At 54.7% G+C, this 18,978-nt stretch overlaps 2 protein-coding genes across 4 annotated transcripts in view; one reads left to right on the top strand and one right to left on the bottom strand.

The window, feature by feature from the left end:
- Nucleotides 1–224: 224 nt before the first annotated feature.
- SPMIP8 (sperm microtubule inner protein 8) lies at nucleotides 225–8,585 on the bottom strand. 3 transcript variants are annotated; one of them, XM_070611993.1, is made up of 8 exons: nucleotides 7,806–8,585; nucleotides 6,847–7,071; nucleotides 3,543–3,604; nucleotides 3,082–3,256; nucleotides 2,467–2,528; nucleotides 2,172–2,236; nucleotides 1,780–1,812; nucleotides 513–684 (listed from the first exon to the last, which is right to left on the bottom strand). In XM_070611993.1, the coding sequence occupies exons 1-8, from the start codon at nucleotides 7,852–7,854 to the stop codon at nucleotides 654–656; spliced, it is 702 nt and encodes a 233-aa protein (XP_070468094.1). In that variant the 5' UTR covers nucleotides 7,855–8,585; the 3' UTR covers nucleotides 513–653. The 3 variants fall into 3 exon arrangements, with proteins under 3 accessions (XP_008528793.1, XP_070468094.1, XP_070468095.1); XM_070611994.1 differs by having other exon boundaries at nucleotides 2,485–2,528; nucleotides 7,806–7,929; XM_008530571.2 differs by lacking the exon at nucleotides 2,467–2,528 and having other exon boundaries at nucleotides 225–684; nucleotides 7,806–7,929.
- Nucleotides 8,586–12,500: 3,915 nt separating this feature from the next.
- CNGB1 (cyclic nucleotide gated channel subunit beta 1) overlaps nucleotides 12,501–18,978 on the top strand; it is a 65,907-nt gene continuing 59,429 nt past the window's right edge. The window contains exons 1-8 of the mRNA XM_070611992.1: nucleotides 12,501–12,571; nucleotides 13,095–13,252; nucleotides 14,362–14,546; nucleotides 16,894–16,951; nucleotides 17,250–17,322; nucleotides 18,119–18,236; nucleotides 18,326–18,368; nucleotides 18,560–18,596. Of these exons, the coding sequence (XP_070468093.1) occupies nucleotides 14,370–14,546; nucleotides 16,894–16,951; nucleotides 17,250–17,322; nucleotides 18,119–18,236; nucleotides 18,326–18,368; nucleotides 18,560–18,596 (506 nt within the window). The 5' untranslated portion in view covers nucleotides 12,501–12,571; nucleotides 13,095–13,252; nucleotides 14,362–14,369. The remainder of the gene's footprint in view (nucleotides 12,572–13,094; nucleotides 13,253–14,361; nucleotides 14,547–16,893; nucleotides 16,952–17,249; nucleotides 17,323–18,118; nucleotides 18,237–18,325; nucleotides 18,369–18,559; nucleotides 18,597–18,978) is intronic.

Genomic DNA, 18,978 nt, shown 5'->3' with positions numbered 1-18,978 from the left:
CTCTTTTTGCTGGGAAAGACTGGCCCTGAGCTAACTTCCGTGCCCATCTTCCTCCACTTTATATGTGGGACACCTACTACAGCATGGCTTGCCAAGTGGTGCCATGTCTGCACCCGGGATCCTAACTGGTGAAGCCCGGGCCGCCCAGGCGGAACCTGCACACTTAACCGCTGTGCCACCGGGCTGGCTCCCTGCCCTCTTTTCTCTTGAGGGCTCAAGTTCAGAGTCTGAGGTGGAGGGGGCTTGGATGTGGGGCTGCATGCGGGGACCCGGGGGGCACAAGGAGAACCCGATTCCCAGGCCCGCCTCTGCACTTCACCCCGGCTGGGCCCTGGGGCTCAGACCCTGACTCTCTACCTGGGGTCACCAGACATCTTTCTCCAGCCCCACACCAGACCTCCAGGAGCTGGCGGGGGACAGGCCAGAATAAGACACTGTCATCCAGAGGGCCTGGCTCTGTCCCAGCCCCTGCCTCCCCCCGCCCCCCCCAACACACACAGAGGCCTGGTGCCTCCCTGGGGGAGCATTAGGTTTATTTCCAGTGAGGCTGAACTCTGAGGGAGAGGGGTAGTGCCACTGTACACTCTCTGTCCTGCTGGGGACCTGAGGCGGCACAGTCTGGCAGCCGGGGGGGTCGGCCTGCTTTTCAGAGATTAACGCCAGGGGGTCAGGTAGTTGACACGACTGTGGAGAGAAACAAGGGTGAGGTGGGGGCCTCCAGGGGGTCCTGGGGAAAAGTCAGGCTGTCCTTCTCTAGGCCTTCCCCCAAAACCCAACTTCCTGCCCTCAAGGTGCTGAAAACACAGCTTGCATCCTGTCTCACTACAGCTCAAGAGCCTTCAATGGCTCCCTATTTCCTTTTATATATTTTCGGTTGCTCTGCTTGACTTGCAAGCCCCCCTCCAGTTTGCCTGATCTTTATCTCCAACTCATCCCCAACCATGCACTGCTTTACTCTTTTTTCACTCATTTACTGAGCCTACTCTGACAGGCACTATAAAGAGATAAAAAAGCAGACAGTGTTCCCCTGTGTGTGAGAAGGCAAGCTTTCCATCAATGATTATAATGCAGTAGTCTGGCTGCTGTGAGATAGGGATGCACACGTGGTGACCAGCTGGAGGGGGTTTGAGCTCCGGGGGAGAGGCAGAGGGTCAGAGAAGGCTTCAGGGAGGATGGGACATCTGAGCTGGGCTTCAAAGAGTGAAGAGGAGTTTTCCAGGCAGATAAGGAAGGATCACCAAGTGCTGAAACAGCACAAGCAAAGGTGTGGAGTGCTGGGTTGTCCTGGTGGTTTGGGTCACACCTAGGAATCTGGTACTGCTGAAGTGGAGGGAATGGGCTGGAGGGGTGGGAGATGGCCCAATTATGAAGATGCCTGAATATTTTGCACACTCCAGCTGGGAGCACTAGCCCAGCCCTTCCCACCTATCCACATCCTGGAAGGCAGATTCTTGGCTCCTTCCATCATACTTCCTACAAGTCAGTTTACTCTTTCGACTCCTGCTCACCTCCCTGGTAACCCCCATTCCTTTTGTCCTGCTCTGGGCCGAATGGGGTGGGACACGGACTGCACTCCCCCCACCTCCCAGTGGGGTGCGCTTTTGCCTGGCGCGGATCTCTCGGGAGGGAAGCAGTTCGTACCCCCCGGACATCACCCAGGAGGGTACCAATCCCCTAGCGTACTCCACGCGAGTGGCGTGGGGTCTGAGAACTGCCTGAGCCCTGAGGTCCAACGGGGGCGTGGCCAGGTGAGGGGTGGGGGCGGGGTCATCGCCCTACCTGTAGTGTGAGCCGAAGCGTCGGAAAGCGTTCCTGCGAAAGACCGAGGACGGTGAGCCCGAGGTGGGGAAGGGCGACCCACTCCGGGAATCTCACTCCCACGTCGGGAGACGCCGCCCCCCCGAAGGATTACACGGCACCTTCGCCCCACCTTTAACGCCTCCACTCCGAAAGCGTGGAGTTGCCAGGGACTGGGTGAGAGGGTGCTCCGTTTAGTAGGAATTAAACATTAACTCATTTTGAAATTGCAATTTTCTTGTGGTGTATTGGAGCCAATCAATTCTTCCCAGGTCTTACATTTTCAAGGGCCACTAGGTGTGCGCTTGAAAGCGGCCAAGACTCCACCCTTCCTCCTCCAGGTATGGGGTCCCGGGGCCCGTGGCGTCACTTACAGGGAGTCGAAAGGCAGGGGCTTCTGTCCGTAGCGGTCCAGGCTGGGGTTCTGGTTGAGGCAGTACTGGGGCAGGCCAAAGGGATTAGGGGTCTGTGAGCCCGCAACGGGATAGAGACCCCTCGCCCATGCCCCACACTGCGCTCTCTATGGGAGATCATGGCCCAGGGAAGTCGGAGACCCTGCTCTCCGTCTCCTCTTCCCCTCCCCGGCCCCCGCCCCGTGTTAGCCTCTCCTCCCCCCAGACTCCCTACCCCCGAGCCCCCAGGGAAGGGTCAGCTCGCAGCCCTCCCTACCCGCCAGTTCTGGGTCACCTCCGGCTTCAAGTACCGCACCGCGTAGCCACTGAAACTCTCGACTGCGGAGAGAGCGCCCACCTCGGGCACCCAGCCCGCCCCGAACAAACCCCGCCCCCGCCCCGCCTCAGAGCCCCGCCCCGCCCCGCCCCAGAGCCCCGCCCCGCCCCGCCCCAGAGCCCCGCCCCCTAGAGCCAGCCCCGAACAATCCTCGCTCCCGCTGTCATCGGAGCCCCGCCTCGAGATCAAGCCCCGAACAAGCCCCGCCCCACACCAGCTTCTAGAACCAGCCCCGCCTCTGCTGTTCCGGGCAAGAGCAAACCCCCCTCCAGACCCTGCTCCGGCGGTCCCAGAACCAGCCGTGCCCTCAACCCCTGGCCTGGATCTGACCCCCGCCCCCTCCCCAAGACGAACCCCGCCTCTACGTCCCTCAGCTGTCTCGGTGCCGCCCATTCTAAGTGCCCCAGCTGCTCTCCAGGTTCTCTGCCCTGTCTTTGCCGGAGCCCACCCCGACTCCCCCCGCCCGAAGTCAAGCGCTCCGGGTCTCGGCTCCAGGGACCGAGCGCCCCGGCCAGCTCTCCGCCCTAGGGCATCCCCCGCGCCCAGTAGACTGACCCCTCTTGCTCGAGCAGGGCAGCTTGAACTCGCCGGCCGAGGATACGAAGTGGGACCAGTCCTCGATGGCGCGCGTGAAGCAGGGCCAGTCGACCCGGTTGATGCCAGGCACGATAGGCACCAGCTTTCCCTCGCGGCACCTGTCGCGGAGCCGCCGACCGGTCGCCGTGATGTCCTGCCAGGGCGATGAGAGTCAGGGTCGCGGGGGGAGGTGTAGAAGCCTGGGGCGCGGACCCCCCCCCCAACACACACCACCACCAGGCTGGACCTGACACTTGGGCCCATCGGACCCAGAGGGCCCCTGAAACCCCTGAAGTAGATGGGAAGAGGGCGGGGTCCCCAGGCGGCAGCTGAGGAAGCCCATGGAGTAGAACCCTGGACCCGAGATGCTGGGGGCTGGATGCAGGTGTGCCCTTCCCCCTCTCCCGAGGAAACCCAGGCCAGGGGCCAAGGATGCTTACTAGGCTCTGCAGGGGTTTGTTGGGGACTCCGAGGAGCGTGAAGGAGGCATTGTCAAAGTCATCTGAAGAAGAAAGAGAGGGAGAAGCCTGTCTGTCCACCAGCAGTCACGGATCCACGCAGGAGAGGTTTGGCCCACAGTGCTTTAAAAGGTTTCAAAAATATCTGATGACTTTTAAAAATTTGAGAGACAGTTTTACTTAACACGCCCCTTACAACAGATAAACTCAAAATAGATCAAAGATTTCAATGTAAAAAAAGTGAAACCACAGAAGCACTAGAAGAAAACGTGGGTCAATTCCTTCATAACCCTAGAGTGGGGAAGGCCTTACCAACTCAATTTCAGAATCAAGTAGCCTGAAAGATTGATAACTGGCTACATAAAAATAAACTTTGGCATGGCAAAAACAATGTGAGAAGTCAAAAGACAAATGGCAAAAAATATTTCCACTTATTTTACAGATGAGGTGTAATTTCCCTAATAATGAAAGAGCTTCTAGAAATCAAGACCAAAAAAAAAAAAGAAAAATGGGTAAACGATACACGTGCATAAGTAGTTCACACACAAACACAAGAAATACAAACAGCCCCTAAACACGTGAAAAGCCGCTCAAACTCCTTCGTAAGATGAATCTGTCATCATACCACATTGATACCAATTTTTGCCTATCAGATTGGGAACAATCCAAAAGTTAGTGCACTTGTAGGAAACAGGGCCCTTGCTATACGTTGCCAGAAGAAGTATGAATTGATTCAAGCCTCTGGAAAGCAATTGGCACTATCTGTCAGAATTATAAATACACAGACCTTTTGACCCCACAGTCCTAATTAGGAATTTATCCCACTTTATAGCTGCATAGATGGGAAATGATGTGGGTCGGTTTACCCACTTCAGTGTTGTTTGTAATAGAAAATGATTGGAAACAACTCAAGTGTCTGTCATTAAAGGACTGGTTAAAACTGTGACACACCCTCACGATACAGCTATTCAAAATAAATAGACGAAGTTCCCTGTATGAGACCTTCAACATGCAGAAGAGCGTATACCGCATGCTACTTTTTGCTTTAAAGCCTAAAATTGAGATGATTGGAGGCAGAGAAGAATATGCGTTCAGGTCACCACCTTAACCAAGTCATCAAACTTAGCATCATGGATAGTGGGGTGACATTCTGTGCCTCCTGCTGAAGTGTTATGGCAAACACAGCACCTGTCACCTGTGAAAGATTCTGGCCAGAAATGTTTTACCCGGCTGATGGAGCCTCTAAGCCCAGCTTCTAGTTTACAGGAAGTAGACGATCAAGGTAGTCAACACCATAAGAAAACAATTGCTCAAGTTTACAATGTAGGACTGTCTACAACATAACGCTTTTGGATTCTTTAAAAAGTCAGGATTACGAGGAAAAAACAGGAAGTTGGTGGACTGTTTTGGGTGAAGGCTAAAGAAACCTAACAACCAATTGCAATGCACAATCCTAGATTGAATCGTGGTTCCAAGATTTTTTTTTTAAAGCTATAAAAGCCTTCTTTGGGGGTAAATGGGGACATTTTAATATGGACTATTAGATGTTTTGTTATTATTGTTAACCTTCCAGGATGTGAAAATGATATTGTGTCCCGTAGGAGGTTGTTCTTATCCTGGGAGCTGCTTGCTAAGGGGTGTGTGTGTGTGTGTGTGTGTGTGAGAAAGAGAGAGAGAGGACACAAATATGGTCCACCGTTCATTCAAACAGGCAGAAGGTAATGGGTGTTCACAGTATTTCTTCGACTTTTCTCTGTGTTTGAATATGCTCATGATAAAAAGCTGAGATGCGAAAGAATAAATGTTAGTCTTCGTGTTAGTAAACCGTGGTAAGATACATCAGAAACGGAGCGGCTCCCTGTAAGGAGGGGAGGGGAGACTTGTTAAAATGGACCTTGTTACAGAATTTTGAATTTTGAACTTGTGACTCTATTACTTTCACTAAAAGCATATACTTGCAATAAAATACATATCTAAATCAAGAGCCTTCCCTAAAAATCCAGATTCCTGGCTTCTCTTGGAAGCCCAGAGAGCTGCGCTGACCCTCCCCACACAGCACAGTCTGTGGGGCCCCAGTACCTGCTCCCCTTTAGAGGGGGTGTGGGAGCTTCACTGCTCCTTTCCTCCCTCCCTCCCCACCCTCTTCCCAAATTTGTGTTTCCGCATCTCGGCCCTGCAGGTATCTGTGTGGGACCTCTGTAGATCTCCATGCAGCCTCTCAAGGCTTACCCCACCTGTCACCCACGCTGGAACCTGGTATCTTCCTGAACACTGCCCTCGCCCAACGCTGGTACCAAATCTTGTTGCTCTATCTTCTCAATACCTTCCCAAACCCTTCTGTGTGGCCAAGACACTGTCATCCCTTCCTGAAGACTGTGGTTCCTCCGAGCATCCTAACCCCGGATGCCCCCCGCCTCCCACCAGATCTCTTTTCTGCTTAAAGTCTTCAGAGGTCCCTCTTTCCCTCCCAGGAAAGTCCAGGCCCCTGAGCTTAGTCGCAGGGCCCTTCCTGAGCTGCGCCTTTGTCCTCAGCCACAGCTTCTGCTGCCCCCACGAGAACCTTTTCCTCTGGCCCAGCCAAACCTCTCAAGGGCACCCAGCACCTCGTGTAGTTTTTCCCTTCCAGGCCTCTGCACATGCTGTTCCCTCTAGCCGGAATGCCCTTTGTTTCCCTGCGGACCCAGCATGGTGTCAGGCACCAAGCAGGTGCTTAATAGGTGGGCTGAAAGGAACGTGTAGGTCTGTGTGGCACCCCTACCTCCCCACTCAAGCTTCTCAGTGGACGAAGGGTCATTCCCGGGCCCACGTGGCCCTTTCACCCCAGAGGCTCACATGTCCCCCTGTCATTCGTGGGAGGGCTCAGGAGGGTCTTTCTCTTCCTTTTCCACTGGAGACGTGATTGGGCAGGAGTTGTTATTATTGCTATTACTGTCACTCCTCCTACTGCAACTGCTGACCTCTGCACAGTTCTCTCTCCATTAATAATAATAACAACAACACTATAGTTGAGCATATATTAAGAGCCAGGGACTACGATGGGTGCTTCTCACGCCCTGTCTGTTTTAATCTCATAGTTGCCTTGTGCGCAAGTCGGTTATCATCCCATTTTACTGGTAAGGAAACAGAGGCTCAGACCTGGCGAGGTTTCCCGGGCAGAGCTGGGACCCGCCCTTTAGCCCTTTCCTCGGCCACTCGTGGCCTTTCCCTCCATGGTCTCTCTCTCGAAACCATCCACTCCTTCCCCAAAGGCCCGGAGGGGCCCCTGCCGGCGCAGCCCATGCCCAACCTTTGCCACAGTAGGTGGTGGACTGGCAGTGCTCGTCGGGGAGGCAGGCAGTGACGGAGTCCATGTCCATGCGGCGCAGGCTGGGCAGGGCCGGGTGGTAGAGTTGCTGCTTCACTCCGGCCAGCTGGTTTCGCCGCCTCTCGATCGGGAGCAGGATGGCTGGGGACGCGTACACGTGGGTGGAGCCGTCCTCCCAGGGCACCAGGTCAATGATGCGGGCCATGGCTGCGGAGCAGAGGGCATGAAGGGCTCACCGGGGCTCAGGCCGGTTGGACACCCCTCTTGGCCACTGCTGATTTTCTGCTCGTGCAACACCTACTGTGTGCCATGAGCAGGCGGTGTCGGGGACATTCAGAGACACACACACACACACATACATGCATGATGTGTGAAGGGCTCTGACAGAGGTCGGGACAGGGCGTGGGTGTCTGGGGAGGCTGGGGTTGGGGCATTCAAAAGTCCATTTGTGTCTATTCTTAAACAACGAGCAGGAAGCAGCAGTGGCAGGTGCATCCAGAGTCCAGCTCAGAATGCCTCTAGGTAACTAATTACGGACTTTCAGCCCTAGTGAAGGTATCTGGCATTTACTCAAAATCCTACAGGGAGACAGAGAAAAGTTCTAAATAAGGGGAGAGACGCAATAGATATGAACTAGAAAAATATTGCTGGCTACCCAGGACCTCCCTTTCAAAAGTGGATATTCCCAGACCCTTTCAGTCATTTACACTTGAGTGAGAATTTGTTGACTCAGCTTGCTTTCTTCCTGACACCAGCTAGAGGTGAGAGATGGAGGAGGGAGGGAGGTGGGCAGGAGGAGAGAGGACCTGGGCCCATGGAGGAGCGGGGAGAGGACATAGTGACAGGCAGGAGAAGCTGCCTCAGGGGACACGCCTGCACGGGAGAGCGGGGAAGTGGAGCAGTGAGAGGAGGGAAGAGAGGACTCCTTGCTTGTGACCCACCTGCAGTGACAACCTCATCCGCAGGCACAGGCCCCAGGTGCACAGGCATGTAAGGATCTTCTCCTCTTCCGACCGCTCAGTGGGAGAAGCCGCAGGCAATGGGCTGGGCCCCAGGGCCTTATGAGACAGTAGGAAAATAAAGGAACATTCTGCAGAGACAACGCCCATTGCAGCCTGATTGTGAGGGCACCCACTCCCCGGTGACCCTGGCAACCATGGGCTCTGAGGAGAAGAGCCTGCCCTCAGGGGTCCTGTGCACTGGACCCTGGTTCCTGGAGGTTGCTGTCTCCTGGGCCTCAGCACAGGCCGTGCGTGTTGGGAAATGTCAGACAGGGAGCTGGGGCTCCCTGGGGGTAGCCATGCCAGGGCTGGCCAGGGCTTGCCAGGGCAGGCTGTGTGACCCTGGACTAGTTACTGTCTCTCTCTGGGCCTCAAAGCTCTTATCTGTGTTAGGCAAGGGGTCTAGGCCCTGCCATGGGGGGTGTCTGTAAGCTGGGAGGGCCCTCCCCTCCCTGTAAACGTCAGGGAAGGGGGCACTGCCCTGCCTGCCAGCCCTTGGGTCTTCAGTGGTGAAGATTAGCTGCGCCAGTGTCCAGGGTCAGCCTAAGGGGATCAGAGAGAGTGGTGGCCTCAGCAGGACAGGGATTAACAGGTGATACTCCACCCCCAGGCCTCTGTGGCCTGCAGCCTCCCTCCCTCCTTCCCAGAAAGGTGAGGTCATGAGGACCTAAGGCCCAGCACCCCCAAGTCTGGTGCCTGCCCACCACCCTGGTCACAGCTGTTGGAGATGGACCCCTAGGCAAGAAAACCCTGGGAGACATTAACTGATTTGCATATATTAGCATGTGCTTTGCATATCCCCGCCCAGGTGCTGAGCCTGAGGGTCCTGGGCCCCCTCTATGGGATTCGTGTAGGATTTGGCTCCCCGGGTGCTTCTCTTCAGTGCTCCCTCCCATCCCCAAAGCAGCATCCCCACGTCCTGCCCCTTACGGAAAACTTGCCCAGAGTTGACTCCATCCACCACCTCACCCTCAATTCATTTTTAAATTCTTTTAAAGTTATAAAGTAGAACAAAATACAGAAAGTGCACAAATACATCATGTAACTAATAATTTATCAAATGAGACCCCACATAACTACCTCTCAGAGAAAAACATGGGGTTCTACTTTGGAAAGAGTTTAGCAGTTTCTTAAAACGTGAAACATAAATTTAGCGTATGGCCCAGCAATTCCACCCTTCGCCATCTTCCCAAGAGAAATGAAAATAGATGTCAGCACAAAGACTGGCACGCAAACGTTCATAGCAGCATTGCTTATAATAGCCAAAAAGTGGAAACAGCCCAGGCAGCCGGGGACTAGTGATAGATAAACAGACTGCGGTGTGTCTGTGCCATGGAATACTCGTGGGAATTAAAAAGAAATGAAGTACTGATCCACGCTGCCATGTGGATGATCCTGAAAAACATTGTGCTAACTGAAAGAAATCAGACACAACAACACTCCACATATTGTATGATCCGTTTTTACAAAATGTCCAGAAAAAGCAAATCTTTAGAAACAAAGCAGACTAGTGGTTGCCTGGGGCTGGGGTCGGGGGAGTGGGGGTGATTTTAACGGGGAGGGAGGGATCTTGTTGGGGTGATGGAAATGTTCTCAAACCAGATGGTGCGAGTTGCATAGCTCAATTTACTAAAAATCATTGGGTTGTACACTTAAAAGAGGTGAATTTTAGGGCATATAAATTATACCCCTATAAAGCTGTTTTAAAAAATCGATGCCAGCTACAGACAGCAGGAAATAGGGCCCTGCCAGCCCCTAGAAGCCTCCACTACCCGTTCCCAGTCCCCAATCCCAACCCCCTGCAAGAGGGAACCGCCCTCCTGCCGCATAGCATAACCACTGCTTTCCTCATAGTTTTCCTCCGATGTTTGCAGCCATAGACAAGGCAGGCTGATTTTGCCCTTTTTGAACTTCGTGTACACGGATCATTGGCGTCTTTCCAGTCTGGCTTCCCTCCACGTACGTGCACGTGAGAGTCATCCAAACTGCTGTGTGCCTGACGTTTGTTCATTTTCCTCACCCCAGAGCTCATTACTCTTCACCCAAGCCCAGCTGACTTTGCCCATGCTGCAGGGGCTCCACTGCCCCCTGGTTGCCCAACCCAGTGGGTGCAGGTCAAGCCTCAGCTCACACAGGGGTCCTGCTCATTCCTCCCCATCAACATGCTCACTCCTCTTGGGGAGCAGCACCCCTTTCCCTGGTTCTCCCCTTCCCTCACTAACAGCTCCTTCAGTCTCATTCACCAGCTCCTCCTCCTTTTCCCAACAGTGAACTGTGCTGGAGGGTTCCAGGCGCCGTCTTTGGTCCACTTCCCTTCTTTAGTTACGCTGGAGTCCCCAGGTAATTTCAACCAGCCTTGTGACTTTGAGCATCCTCTACAAGCTGAGCTGATGCCTCCAAAGTTTCTGTTCCACCTCTCCCCAGGCTCCAGACACACACACACACACTCATACGCACACACCCCTCGCCACCTACAGCACATTTGCACCTGGCTGTCTCTCAGACATCTTAACAAAGTAGAGTTCATGATTTTACCCCCAAAACTCTTCCTCCCACCCCGAGCCCCAGGCTTCCTCTTTTCAGTAAATGGCACCCCCTGCCACCCAGTGGACCAAGCTAAGCACCCTCAACACCTCCCTTTTCCTTTCCCTCCCCTTTCTCTCTTTCTCTACTGCCACCCGCCTAGTCCAAGCCCCATGATCTCTGCACTGGCCTCCATCAAGCCAGAGGCAAGGGGGAATATGACCGACGACACAGGCCACCACTGCAGAAGAGCTCACTTCTCCCACTGCAGGGGCCTGGCTGGAGGTGCCAGAGAGGAGCCCTGACCCCCTGCAGCCCAGCATATTTCAGAGGGAGGCAGGGGCCACCTTGAGCTTTCCCGTTGGGGTTGGGCCTTGTTGGCGGTAGGAACATTCTTCCACACCAGGTGCAGTCAGGGGTTGCATATCAGAGGTCAGGCATAGGAAGGAGAACCCAGGGGTCATCCGGTCACAAATTGCTTTGTCCGTCTGCACCCTCCTGACCAGTTTCCTGCCTCCACAGCGGCCCACTACACAACAGCCACACAGATCACATCCGGCCCCTGTTCAAAACCATCATGGCTTCCATGGTCCATCAACTAGAATGCAAATTCCTTACCATGACCTACGGGCCCACAGATCTGGCTCCTCCCACCTCTGGACCTCATCTCCCACTGCTCTCCCCCACACCCATGAAACCCCTGGCTCCAGTGCCCTCTCTGTTCCTCAAGGGCATCAAACTTGTTCCAGCCTCAGGGCCTTTACCCTGACAGCATCCTCTGCCTGGAACACTGGTCACTCAGATCTTGCTTTTCAAGTCTCAGCTTGAATATCTACCTCATATGGAGGCCGGCCTACCCCCCCTCCCCACCACTACACGCTCGTCTCTGCCCTGTTCGTTTCTTTCATGGCACCTACCATAATTTGCAATCGTTCTTTATTCATCATTAATCTTTTTTATTTCTGCCTCCTCTATCGGCATGTGAGATCCGTGATGGCAGGTCCTATGCCTGGCTTGCTCAGTGTGCCCAGATTGGCATGCTGCCGGGCACAGAGGGAGAGCTCGAGAAGTGTGGTAGTGATCAAGTCAAGTCCCTGCCCCTTTGCTGACCAGTCCACTACTCCACTCCCTACCCAGGTCCCATCACCTCGCCGAGCCCCTCTTTGCTGGGCCTTTGTCCCTCATCCCTGACATCTCTGTCTCCCCTCCAGGGTCTGACCTCAGTTCAGGGGGCTGGCTCAGACACAGTCAACCGCCAGTTCTTGAATCCTCCCTAAAATGCCAGCCCTGGGACCATGGCCATTCTGGCAGAGTCCCAGGCCGCTGGGGCCCTGCCCAAGCTGCTGAAGACTCCAGGCCGGAGAGAATCTGTTTGGGTCCCGGCACTGGGGCTGGAGAGCTGGCACGTGCCTCCTGTTATTGCTGACTGAGAGCTGACAAGCCCCTGCCACCTCGAGGACTCTCCTAGAGTCACACCAGGACTCCAAGCTGTTTTCCTCCCACCAGCCACTCTGTGGGGAGCCGGGCCCCTGGTAACTGGGCAAGTCCCTGGGGGACCCATGGTGCCCCAAGTTTGGGCCACATGGGGCTCCTTCCCTGGAGCCCAGATCCCTGCTGGCCCCTGGGGGTTGCTGCTGGCTCCCTGAGCGTCAACCTCCTCTCGTCCACCGCCGCCTCCCCACCCCTGTTCCCCACTTGCTAATCCTTTGCACACGGCCCGGCCGCCGCCAATTAATCCCCTGTGTCTGAGAGGGCAGCTGCGAGTGGCAGGGGGAAGGCAACTCCTGGCTGGTGGTCAGCATCTGAGCAGGTAACTCAGGATGAGGTGGGGGCTTGGTGGGACCCCCGATCGGATCCCCATGCTCTCCTTCTAGCAAGATGTTTAGACAAGGAGGACCGGGCAAGGCTGGGAAAGCTGGGGCTTCCTCTCCCACTGTAGGGCTCAAATCTTAGTGTGCATCAGAATCTTCAGGGCAGCTTGTGCAATGCAGGTTCCAGGTCCCCTTGGGGGTTGGGAGGGGCCTAGGAATCCGTATTTTCACCAGCTTCCCAGACGATTCTGAAAAAGCTGGCAGTCCAAGCGCCACAATTGCCCTGGGCTGCCCCTTTCAGAGCCCCCTTCCCGCCTGAGCCTACCGCAACGTGGAGTCGGCAAGGACACGGCAAAAAGGGAGGAGGCACCTGTAAGCATTTCCATCCAGGAAAAAATGGCTGGGTCTAGGGGAAGAAGAAAAATTTGGCATGGGGAAGGCTTCCCTGGTCATTTCTAGAAGGTTCAGAAACACGGGCAGAATTGCTGCTGGCTGGGAAAGGGTTTGCAGGACTGGCCTGCAGAAGAAGCCGACCCCGGGCAAATGTCAGCACCACCAAGGGTCCATGTGGGACGTCTGGAGTCAGGCAGACCTGAGCATAAATTCGGCTTGGCCACTTACTGGCTGTGTCACTTTGGGCAAGTCTACTGACCTCTCTGTGCCTCCATTTCCTTAGCTGTATAGTGGTGATGAAAACTTATGCTGCTAGGGCCAGGTGGGAGGTGGTGAGAGCGAGGTTGAGTGTGGTTGATCATGGGTGGAGAGCACTGAGCTCAGATGGGGCTCGTGGGGCTGCCTGTGGCCGGCTGGGGTCGGTGGAAACTGCCATCCTAAACATGTGACCTTGGGCTCTCCTGACCTTGGTATTCACTCTGTCTATACCCGCACCCAACAGGGAAATGGAAGACCAGAGTGGTCATGTCTGGCCCAAGTTGACATTTTTGGAGGCTGAGCCAGGAATGTGATGCCCCACCCAGAGCTCTGCTTCTCACCACAGCCTCTCACAGGAAGGGCTGGGCTTCTGAGGCCAAAGCGGGGACAGAAGTCAGAGCTGTGAGTAGAAGGGCAGGCAGCGGGCCCGGGGCTGCGGGGAGCTGGGCAAGGGGCAGGATCCTGGGCCCCGTGCCTGCCCTTTTCAGCCTGGGGCCAGGGTCCTTGGCAGGGGAGGGACAGAGAAGCACTCACCAATGCCTTGGTTGCCTGTGGCTGGGGAGGGATGGGGGGCACACTGTGCTGGGCACTGCCTCCAAAGGGCCCCTCCAGGGCTGGGAGTTTGCACCATTCATCTGGGTGGTGCCTGCTGGGCAACGCTGTCCCACAGGGATTTCATCATAAGGGCAGGCTCTCCCCATCCCAGAAGAGGAATGATGCCAGAAACTGAACCCCTACACCGTAGGGCTGATATATCACAGTAAACCATGAAAAAGGGGTGTGACTGTCATTTTATCTTAATTTTTAAATCATAAAAATAAGTTAATTTTATCTCATGTTAAAACAGATTTTCCATTCACATGTTACTTAGGAGGTATTTTTAAAAATTTATAATGGGAGGATGCTGAAAAAGGTATCCCACAATAAGCATTTTTGCTTGACACCAAATAATAGTCACAGTCAACATTTATTGAGCTCTCAGGGTGTGCCAGTCGCTGTTCTCATCAGTTTGTTTTATCCTCGCACTCACCCGGCAAGGTAGGTACCATTAACATCCCCATTTAACAGAGGAGCCAATGGAGGCATGGAGAGTTTAACTGATGTGCTTGTGACTGGAGTCCAGAGCGTGCACCTCTTTCCATGTTAGTTCAAATAGATCTACTTGTTAAAAATGGCTCCATAATATTCCATTATTGGGAATATTGCAGTTTATTTATTAGATGCCCCTCTTACAGATGAGCCTTTAGGTACTTTCCAATAACCGGTCTCCTATTAGTGGTTATTTGGATCTTTGGCTATAACACTATTGTGACCAACCTTTTTATACACGTATGTTTGTGGACTCGAGTATTTCTATAAGGAATACCTGGAGGTATAAGCATCTTTTTAGATACAAAATATTTTTAAAGATGATGAGAGAAAGGGGAATATGTAACCCACAAATGTGGCCCCAAAATGGCGGCAGCAACTGTGAGCACTCTGGGGAGACCTAAGGACTCTGCCCCTTACAGGTGCCAGGATGTTGGGCTGGGTCCAGAAGGTGCTGCCTCAGCCTCCAGCGACCCCTCAGAAGACCAAGATGGAGCGGGAGGAGTGGGAAGAACCAGAGTCCGAGTTGGAGCTGGAGACGGGGCGAGAACCAGAGCGGGAGCCGGAAGCAGCCCCTGAGGAGGCCGAGCTAGGGGGCGAGTCCCTGGTGAGAGGCGGAGGGTGAAGGAGGGCATCCTGGCTGGCTGCTTGGGGAAGTCCCAGCTTGGGTTGGCTGCCCCCAGGGACCTTCCACAACAGAGAAAGCTGGAGCCGGAAGGAGACGTGGAGGTCACCCCGTTCTGTAAAAGGCTGGATAGTAAACATTTCAGGCTTTGTGAGTCAGGCCATCTCTGTTAATTACTCAACTCCGTCACTGTAACATGAAAATAGCCATGGACAACACGTAAACGAATGCGCATGGTTGTGTTCCTATAAGACTTTGTGAATCTGTGAGGTAACCAGGCATACTGCTCCATTTGGTTGGCGTTCGTTTTGCAGAAAGACTTTCTTGATGAAGGAGGTAGGATGTGATATACATTCTGGTGCACACTGCTTACTCATTGTGGGCCAGTGACAGTTTGCAGGCTCCCACGGGCTCATGGACCACACTCTGAGCAGCACTGCTCTAGAGCTTTCCTCTGAGCACATCGAAACCTGCCAGTTCTGCATCTCATTCATTCAGGAGGCTGATGACAGCTAACCCAGAAGCTGGATTCAACAGATTTGATTCAGCTTCTAAGGGATGCCGGGCCTGTGTGCAGCGCTGGGAGCACAGTGCTGAATAAGGCACCACCCCAGGGGGTCAGCAGGCGAGTCTCAGGCAGGTCATTCTCCCAGGAGACAGAGGTGATGAGGGAATGCGGTGAGCTCCAACATTGGCCTCGGCTCTACCCTTCTGGGAGGGCCAAATAAGGGTACCAGACTGGGTACCGTGGGGCCTCAGAGGAGGGAGAGAATCGTCTTAAGTGTGGAGATTGGAAGCTGGTAGGGGAGTGCTTCTGGGCGCATGGCCTGGGCTGAGTCGTAAGTGGGGGAGATGGAGAGCTGGCGCACTCCCGGCAGGGGAAAGGCTGCTCCTCGGTGGTGCAGGGTGTGCTTAGGAAGCAGTGAGCTGCCCAGGTCTAGGGTTTGTGTGCATGTGCTTGTGTCCTTAGTGGGAGGTTTGTGCACACATATGTGCCGGCAAATTGCATGTGCACAAATGCACCCATGCGTATTTACATGTGTGTATGCACACCAAATATACACATATATGTTATGTGTCTGTGCACATGCATCAGATTTATAGCGTGTATAAATGTGTGCACATACACATGTTTTAGAGTCTGTGAATGTATTCATGTGTTTGTACATGTACGTACATGTTTGTGTTTCTGTGTGTGAATGGACATAGTTGTATGTGTCTATATGTTTGTATATATATGTATTTTGTGCATCTGTGCACAGATGCTCATGTATATGTGTTCAGATGTGGAACTTTATGTGTATGTATGTATGTGCATGTATGTGAATACATGTGCATGTATGTGGTTATGTACTTTTGTGCGTCTGTGTAGTGTGTTCATCTATCTGTGTGTTTGTGCTGATGTGCACATGAAATGATATATTCATGAGTACATTTGTGTATCAATGCAAGTATGCATGTGTATGTGTGTACATGCCTGTGTTTATGTGACTGAGCACATACATATGTGTATACATATCGGTGCCTGTGTATATCTGCAAATGTATGTGCACACACATGCACATGTTTGTGTGTCTGCACACGTGCAGGTATTTGCATATGTATACGCACGTGTTTGCACATACCTGCAGACATACCTGCCAAAGCATATGAACATGTGCTTTGTGTCTTGCATGTACATGTGTATGCATGGGCAGGTGCACTTATTTTGTGTCTGTGCACGTATGCATGTGTGTATACACACATGTCTGTGTGTCGCTGTGTGTATGTCTATGTGCTCATGTGTGTTTGTGCATGTATGTGAGTGTGCACATGCCAGTGCATCTGTGTGCACGTGCATGTTTGTCTGTACATGTGCATATGTGCACACAGCAGCAGGAGGTACATCTGTAGAGGTAGACAGGACAGAGGCTGGACACCACTCGGCTGCTGGAGGGGAGTAGGAAGTTTGGCCCCGCGGCAGAGGGAGAGCTCTGTGGCTCTGGGTGTGGGGTGGGCTCCTCTCCCCTCCTCTTCCCCTCAGCTTGCTCCAAGCCTTCATAACTCTCTCTAACATTCCTCCCTCTTCTCAGGCTACTGAAGTGGGGCAACTTCCTGGGGGATGTGATAGGCCTGGGGGCCACCTTTTGGGAGGAGTGTGAGCGCCCAGGCCTGGATGAGGGGCCCTGGGGCTGGGAGGGTTTACAGAGACGACTGTGAGAATAGAGTTATTTGGTGCTGTGGCGGTGGGGTGGGGGGGGGCGTCCCTTGTGGGTGGGTCAGGGGCTGACCCTGCCTCAACCAGGCTGGTCTTGCTGCTGGCTTACATGGTCCTGTTCGAACCCTCCAGCCACCTGAGGAGCCATTCAAGGGGCAGGAAGTGGCTGCAGCTGGCCCCTCGCTGCAGGGTGAGTGCTGGAAGCCCCAGCTGGGCTGGTGGGGTCAGGCGGTGGGAAGGGGCTGCCTTCTCCCTGCAGAGCCTTGCAGGCAAGGCTGGCAGGCCCACTTCACAGATGAAGAAACTGAGGCTCGGAGAAGCTCAGGATGGGCTCCTGGGCCCCTTTTAGCTGAGCTGAGCTGGGACCCTGGCCTTCTGACCCCTTTGGGGTTCTCCGCTCTACCCTGCTTCTGACTTGTCCTCCCCAGCAGGTTAGAAATGGGCTTCTCTGAGGCTCCAGATCTAAAGTATGAGAAACTCTTTTCTAGAAACCCAGGAGGCTGCCCCTACTCTGCCCACATCCCTCCAGGCCCAGGTCGCTGTGGTTCCTGAAGCAAACAGGTACCACCCCACCCTGCCCTCTCCTCAGGGCCAGCCTCCGCCCCCAAGCTAGGGAACCACCGGGCGTGGGGACCAGCACAGCTCTCAGGTCTGTGGTCATTCCCAGGCCAAGGCCTGCAGCAGCGTGGAAATTGGCTGAAGGGAGCTCCAGGCAGAGGATGGGGGTCCCCTGGGCCACATGGACAACATGACCAAGAGAAGCAGAGGGTGGGGGCCAGCGGTTTCTCAGTGCTTGGGTGAAATGCGGGTCCAGCGTGGCCAGAGCTTCTGATTTTCCCAACGAAGCCAGAAACCCAGACTTTGACATGAAGTCTCCCAGTTAACTCAAACATTTTGGACCAGTGGTGCTTGTCCAAGCGAGCATGTCCGTGGGTGGCTGGCCTCAGGCAATGAGTCTGTGACCCTCATAATTAGGCCGACCAGCCTCAGTCACAGGAGACGCCCCACAGGAAACCCTCAACCCTTGGGGAGGACAAGGCATGTGCCAAGTGCAGGACGGGGACCCCCTGGAGCCAGGCTAAGGGGGAGGCAGGAGGATGGAGAGAACTCAGCTGCTCTGAACTGAGCATCTGATGGGGGTGGGCCCAGGTTGGCACGGGGCATGCCTGGCCTCCAGGGTTGGTGTCCCCCATTTCCCAGAGAGGCTCATGGGGGAAGTGACGTGTCTGAAGTCTCACAGTGGGGAGATAGAGGTTTGGGATTCAAATCTAGTTCTTCAGGACGTGGTAGACGGCCGCTCAGACCAGGGAGGGGCTGGGGAGATTGAGAACAGCCCAGTGTCTCTGTCCCTTGGCAGTCCCAGCGGCCAGGTGCTGACCTGGCTCAGGAAGGGCATGGAGAAGGTCGTCCCGCAGCCGGTCTACAGTGGCAGGCCAGCCCAGAACACTGCTGCTGGACTGGAGGGCCCGGCTCAGGTACTGCTGGGCCCGGGAGCTGAGGCGGGGCGGATGGGAGGCCAGTGCACCTGGACTCTCTGCCCACATCTGTCTGTCTGTCCTGGCAGGCAGGAGCACAGATCCTTGGGCACTGCAGCGCTGGGGGCCCAGGTAAGGCCAGGAAGTGGGATGGCTGTACAGCGGTGGGACCGAGGAGCTGTTGGCATGGCCCTGCCCTGGGGAGAGTCCACGGGGCCAGAGCTTCTATATGACTGGCCCCGGGTTGGAACCTGGGTTTGAGGTGGCTGGCCGGGGGGCTCTGGGTGGCCTCTTGGTGCTGACCACCATCCTTTCTTCTGCAGATGGACCCGACGAGGCGCCCAGGTCCCAGGACAGCAGGTGAGTCGGCATCCTAAGCACTGGTTTGGGAGCCCCTGAGCCTCATCTGTAGTGTGTGTGTGTATGGGGGGGGGAGCACTGTGCCCAGAGCCCTTGAGTTTAGGAGCCACCACGACCTCAGGGTGTGACCTTGGACTGCCTCTGGTCTCTTCCAGACCTCACCTTTCTCATCCATAAAATGGGGGTGATGGGCCCTGGGCTGCCCACGGCTTGCTGTGCTGATCCTGGGAGACCCCCAGGTGGGGGCCCCTTCTGAGGACAGGGACTAGGCACAGATGAGATCCGCATAGGTGGGCTTCGCATAGGCAGGCCCCACGTGGAGCACAGAGGCAGGGCCAGGGCCGCCGTGGGACACCTTGGGGCGCCCAGATTGGCCTCACAG

The sequence above is a fragment of the Equus przewalskii genome, chromosome 3 (genome assembly GCF_037783145.1).
Source record: "Equus przewalskii isolate Varuska chromosome 3, EquPr2, whole genome shotgun sequence".
Taxonomy (NCBI): domain Eukaryota; kingdom Metazoa; phylum Chordata; class Mammalia; order Perissodactyla; family Equidae; genus Equus; species Equus przewalskii.
This window is presented reverse-complemented; position numbering and strand designations above follow the sequence as displayed.